This window comes from Clarias gariepinus, chromosome 2 (genome assembly GCF_024256425.1).
Source record: "Clarias gariepinus isolate MV-2021 ecotype Netherlands chromosome 2, CGAR_prim_01v2, whole genome shotgun sequence".
Classification (NCBI taxonomy): domain Eukaryota; kingdom Metazoa; phylum Chordata; class Actinopteri; order Siluriformes; family Clariidae; genus Clarias; species Clarias gariepinus.
In genome coordinates, this window is record NC_071101.1 from 43,745,877 (window position 1) to 43,752,191 (window position 6,315).

The following is a 6,315-nucleotide window of genomic DNA, read 5'->3' on the forward strand; positions in this document are numbered from 1 at the left end:
TTGGGTCGACGCATTCCCGGGGCTGTTTGCAAGGCTTCCTGTGACCTTTGTGACCTGGCAATCTGTCTGGTGGGATCTTGGTGACTGAGGGGGCAGGGGTTCTCGCACTTGGGCCCAAAATTTAAGCTGTTTGAAATCCAATAGGGGCTCAAAGCGGTCTAGCAGGTCCTTGCCAATAAGGAGAGGGTATGTGTCCAATGGGGAAATGTACACAGGGTGCACTAGGCTCATAGGGCCGATGGTTAGGTGAATGGGAGCTAGTTGTTCCAGTTTTACATCATTTTGGCTGTATGATTGCACGTTTAGCACACAGCTCTGATATTTAAGGGTTCGATTCTGTCTCTTGACGGCGATCTGCAGCCTGTCAAAAAGCTGCGCTGACATTAACGTCAGGTCGGCTCCTGTGTCCACCAGGGCCTCTAGCCTCACTTCATTTTCCAATGTGACAGCCAGGTAGAGTTTCTTGGCCACCCCCCTTTCAATTAGGTTCCCTAACAACCTTGGCATTGGGGCCTGTGTGGTGATTGGCAGGCAGTCAGGACCGATTTCATGTGGCTCTTCCGGGAGACAGACCACCAAAACCGCACTCTCGGGTACATTGAGATCCTGGCTGAGGGTGTGAAACTGGACGTCGACTGGCTCTGGTGTTTCGGTAGTCATCCGCAGTGGTTGTGTGATGTCATCACTTAGTGATGGGATCTCTTGTTGTTTGGTCAACAGAGGATTAGCATTGAGTTGTTTGGAAAGTTCACTTTGGGAAAACTCTGATTGGGCGTTAGGGTCCGACATCACGGTTAGTCATAACTGGTCTGATTCATCCTTTTTGTCTCTCTTGTGGTGCTTTTTCTGGAGGAGTTCCTTTAAAACTTTCATAATCTCTGCTGACTCGAATGTGGCTTCCCGGTTCGGGTCTGTCGATGGTTTAAATCTGGATTGGTCCCGAGCATGTTGAGAGGGGTTCTGCTGCTGGTTGCCGGAGTTGGGCGCTTGTTTTGCTGAAAACCGGTTCCTTTTAGGCCGCCTCTTTCCTTCCCATGTGGCGGCACCCTGTGGGTTGGGAGGTGTTTGCGACCTGTCCCAGGGTCTTTCGGAGTGCCCCGTTTGGTGCTTGGGCGGTGCATCACCATGTCCGCGCTGCCCCCCGTTGGCTGGGAAGGGTCCGGCCATTCTGTTGTCATTGGGGCTTTGCTCGGCTCCCTCTAGAGCGAGCTCTACACTCTGATTAGACACAGGATAGATGGTGGGGGTTTTCCCTGTCTTTTCAGAAGCAGCTCTTTGTTTTGCATAGGCCTTGTGGGCTAACTCTCTCAGTTGTTGGGTGGACATAGTCCGTGGGCATGCCAAAACCCCCAGATGGTGACTCACTGTGGGGTGCAGGTTCCGGAGGAACAGGGACCTAAAATTAATATCGTCCTCCATTCCCGGCTCGTTTCGTGCTCCGAAGTAGGCCTGTCGGAGTCTGTTGTAATACGCTTGCGTGGTTTCCTGTCTGCCCTGTTTAAGGTCCATGGCCGTGATCAGTCCCTGCTCTGACTCTGGGTCAGAGAACTCCCTGATTAAGGCTTGCTGCAGTTGCTGGTAATCCCTTTTAACTGTCTCTGTCTGCCGGTCTAGAAAACTGCGCACCTCACGGCTAGCAGTGATTCTGAGCAGATAAAGTCTGTCTCGTGTGGTAGCATTAGTCACCGTTTGCAGGTGGAAGTCCACGTCGTTGAGGTATGAGTGGATGTCATGGCCTCCTGCAGGGTTGGGAGTAAAGACGGGAATGTTTCTAGCTAGCTTATCCAATTCCTTGGTTGACACGCCATGATCAGAGGATAATCTTTGGAAGGGTTCCAACCCCCTTCCTGCTGCCAGGGGTTCTGGGATGCTGGCAGCTGATGTCTTGAGCACTGGGCTCTCACTCCCCTTTCCAATCAGTATATTTTGACTAGGGGGTACTAGTCCACTGGTTAAGGGAAACTCGGTGGTGTGCATCTCTCTTTCAGGATCCCCTTGCAGTCTATATGCGTGTTTAAGCTCTTTGTGAACTGTGTCAAGTTCTTCTTTCAAATAGTCTCTTTGTTGGGCCAGAGTACAGACCTCAGTTCGGGTACTTCGCAGGTGGCCTTCATAGGCCCTGGCCCTGGCTTCTCTTTCCTTTAGTTCTGTCTCTGCTCTCATCAGGAGTGCCTCAGCCTGCTCAAGTTTTTCGCTCAGCTTCTCTCTGGCATCCTTTTCCTGCTTTTCTCTGTGTGCTGTATCGGCGCGGAGATCAGTCAAGGCGTTTTGTAGTCTCTCCAATTCTTCCTGTAGCTCTGGTTCCTTCTCGTCCGCTGTCCTGTCCTGAGTCTCCGACTTTAGTTGCTCCAGTTGCCTTTGACAGAGCACCAAGTTCTTCTGAGCTTCCCCAGCTTGGAGCTTTAGCACTGCAGCCTCCTGTTCCTTGTGGTGGATCGTTGCTTCACTCAGCTTTGCGTGGCCGAGGAGATTATGAGCCAGCGACCCGATGATCTTGGCCAGCTCTTTGTGGCTGTAGTCCTGTGTCGGATCGCGGGCCATCAATGCACTCAGGTTGTCATCGAGCTGTTCTCGGCTCAGGTTCTGCAGGTCCCCGGTGGGTTCAGGGAGAAGGTTACTAGTCAAGGCATTCATCCAGACCTCTAGACGATCCCAGTGGGCCTCAGGGCTGGATGATCGAGACATGTTGGCTTACTGGTGAAGAGAGAGAGGGAGAGAGAAAAGGGGAGGGACAGCACAAAAGTCCAATGCAAGTCCTACCAGTGTTAACGACAATAGTGTGACAATAGTACTTAGGTTGGGCGGTATAATTGGTTTGGTGACTATAATAATTAACAGCGAATAGTCCAAGCGCCTGTTACCTCAGCCGTGAATGGTAGGGAGTGCCTAATTGTTGTGGGGGCACCGGAAAGGATCTAACTCCGGACTGTTGACAGCGTGACCGCCTAACGGCTTGTGCAGTTTGGGTCGTCAATCTATTGCTCAGCCTTCCCTGATGATTCTCAAAGGCTTGGTTTCTTAATCAAAGAAGACAGAAACAAAATGACAACAGGCAAACAAATACACAAAGCACAGAGGAAAGATATAGGAGCGAGCAGATTTAAGCCTTTTAGTCGCTTTGCCGACTAAGCACTAGGGTGAATGCTACCTAGAAGTACCACAAAGGCCTAGAATACAGAGGTTGACTCTTAACTTGAGTTTAAACACTGTTTGAACCAAATTTTACTAAGGCTTAACAAAAGAGAAAGAGGCTTAAATAGGACACAATAATCATGTTACTCAAAGTTATGTAGCACAGGAAGTGTCCGAATAAGCTTTCCAAATAAACTGACAGGGTTACCCAGGAAACCCACCTACAGAGAATGACCACAAGGTGGAGTGGGTGAGCTACTATAGGTTAGAAAAGAGGGGGTAAAGTTAAAACTGGGAAGTGTTAGCCACCTAGCTAGTCTGCCCTCTAGTGTTAGTCAAAGGTACTTTGATTAAATCCGAGCGCTTGCTCTAGCGGCCGATCTACTGCGAGGTCACAAGTACACTGTAATTTGACTTTTAAGGTTTGTGCAAATTAGCTGCACACAGATGTGTGTGTGGCAGGGTTTCTTTGCTGCCTGTTACACACTAACGGTTACAAACAGGGTTTCTTCGCTGTTTGTTACACATTAATTTAACTTAAATGTTTGTGCAAATTAGCTGTACAAAGATGTGTGTGGCAGGGTTTCTTCGCTGCCTGTAACACACTGATAACTACAAACAGGGTTTCTTCGCTGTTTGTTATACACTAATTTGGCTTTAAGGTTTGTGCCAATTAGCTGCACAAAGAGGTGTGTGGCAGGGTTTCTTCGCTGCCTGTAACACACTGATAACTACAAACAGGGTTTCTTCGCTGTTTGTTATACACTAATTTGGCTTTAAGGTTTGTGCCAATTAGCTGCACAAAGAGGTGTGTGGCAGGGTTTCTTCGCTGCCCACCCACTTACAATTAAAAACAGGGTTTCTTCGCTGTTTTTATGATAATATAAGGCCTTTAAAAGATGATAAGAGGAACATCGCTCAAATCAATCTTTATCGCAGTGAAGGAAGATTTCTTCGTTCCAACAGGCGATCTTGATAATATTAAAATGTAAAGAGATTTCTTCGTCTTTACAAGTACAATACTAAAGGTGGTTTGAACCACCCAATCAAGAGAGTGAGTTCGCGTTGCGACTTGCCTCACTTTAGCGCGCGTAATACCACACAAATAGATCGATACTGAGTTTGCTCACAAAACAAGTTTGAAATGTGCCCGCATTCTCCACCAAAATATGTAGCAAATTAGCTTAAAAGGGAATATTTACAACTAATTATAACTGGTTATAACTAATAATAAATATTTAGATTAGAATGAACTGTAGCAGAATTAATGTACAATTATCTGATCTGTCCGTCCACCGAGCAGGTACTATAATTATTTATCAATTCTAGGAAAGGTTATTTCCTGGCCAAGGAAGGATAGCTTCCCTACTTTGCAGTGCTAGCAGTAATTTAGCATGTAACCGACGGATCAACAATTCAGTGACTTTGGATTGTGAGCAGCACACAGAGACAATCTATAGTGAAAGCAATGAATTTAATAAAGGGGGCTATAGCTAACATATAACAATGTTAAACAAACACATACAGTACATACAGGGTAAAAGAACAGTGAGGAAGAAAGAAAAGAACAAAAGAATGGCAGTACTTCACATCGATTAACCACAACCCAATGAGAATCATCAAAGACTCAAGGTTCACCTTAAAAGGGGCTAAAACTTATACACGCATCTAAAGAGTTTTAAAGGATACTTGCATTGGTCTCTGTTTATGAAAAAGAGTCCTGATTCAGTAGACACGAGGGTGTAGATGGTCGATCTCAAGGTGTGCGCTGGAGATTTTCCTCTGGTTCCTCGAGAGGGAGGAATAGTCCACAGCAAGTTGACAAAGTTTCTTGAAGGTAACACTGCCGAAGGTTAAACTCAAGAGATGAGTTTTGCAGAGAGTAGAAGAAGTGTTCGTCTCAAAAGAAGAGGGTTTTTTGAGCACCGAATAGCCTGGGTTAGGGACTTTTGATAGTGCCCTGACACACCCACTGTTTGGGTGGAATGGCCAATCAAAGGCATGAATTTTTAGCGGGAGAAACTTTCTTTGTCTCCCTTTATGGCCCATTGGAATTTTTACTGCTGGTCCAGAGGGTTGTTGCAGTTTATTTCAAAATATTGTAGAAAATACATAACGTCGTTTGTAATCACATGGAATACATCATTGTTTGAGAAATAAGGATTAGATCATTTTGATACCAAGAAAGGCACCTTTAGGATATAGGAAAAGGGAGATACATTTATACACTTGAATATAGGCAATTAGAGTCTAAATAAGGCAAATAAAAAGTTGTAACTAGTGTAATCAGATAAGGGAGCATACATACAATGCCTGCATATACAGGATACCTTTATAATAGCATAATCATGGTATAAAATAGAGTAAATGTCCTTATGTGTGTGCGGTATGTGTATTGCAAGTGTGGAGCCAGACCCCTGGTCTGGTTAGACTGTTGGTGGCTGGCTCAGAGGTCCCCTGCTAGTGTTTGGAATGTGTTTGAAGTTTGATGTAGAGACTTGGGAACTGATCTGTTTAGCCTCCTTGTGATAAGGGTAGGGAACTCACTGGCAATAAACACCCATATAAATGTAAAACATGGGCCCAGGCCTGTAATTTATAGGCAGATGTCAAAGCTAAAAGGGTCTCTTGCATTCATAGAGTCCAAACGATCATCTGTGATCCTAACCAGACGCTACAATGATATTCACAGAAAATAAGCCAAGGCCAATGAGACTGAGTCATAAAAAATTTTAATTAAGTAATTTTTCAGTGTGTTAAGGCTCCGTGTTACGAATCAGAAGGTCGGTGGTTCGAGCCTCAGCTTCACCAGGTTGCTGCTGTTAGGCTCTTGAGCGAAGGCCCTTAACGCTGTCTGCTCTATGAGTGCTGTGAAATGGCTGACCCTGCACTCTGACTCCTGCGTAGTAACAAGAAGCTGGGATATGAGAAGAAGAAAGAATTTCACTGTCCACTAACGTATGTGTGACGAATAAAGGCTGACCTTCGAACTTCAAACTTTGTGATATAACAGGTGCCTTCTGGGAAGGCTTTCCACAAGGTTGATGTGTTTATGAGAAATTTTTACCATTCTTCCAGAAGCACAATCCATTGCAGGGCACACACAGATACTCACACACTACAGCCAATTTGGGAACGCCAATTAGCCTAATCTGCAGGTCATTGGACTGTGGGAGGAAATTT

The 6,315-nt window shown here is 45.8% G+C and overlaps 1 protein-coding gene across 1 annotated transcript; it reads right to left on the reverse strand.

Annotated features, from left to right (window-relative positions):
* Positions 1–798: 798 nt before the first annotated feature.
* LOC128541118 (uncharacterized) lies at positions 799–2,685 on the reverse strand. Its single transcript, XM_053511337.1, has one exon. The coding sequence runs from the start codon at positions 2,683–2,685 to the stop codon at positions 799–801; it is 1,887 nt and encodes a 628-aa protein (XP_053367312.1).
* Between the last annotated feature and the right edge of the window lie 3,630 nt (positions 2,686–6,315).

Bases quoted from the DNA above. Each gene is read 5' to 3' on its own strand.
- LOC128541118 (XM_053511337.1), bottom strand. From the start codon at position 2,685: ATGTCTCGATCATCCAGCCCTGAGGCCCACTGGGATCGTCTAGAGGTC.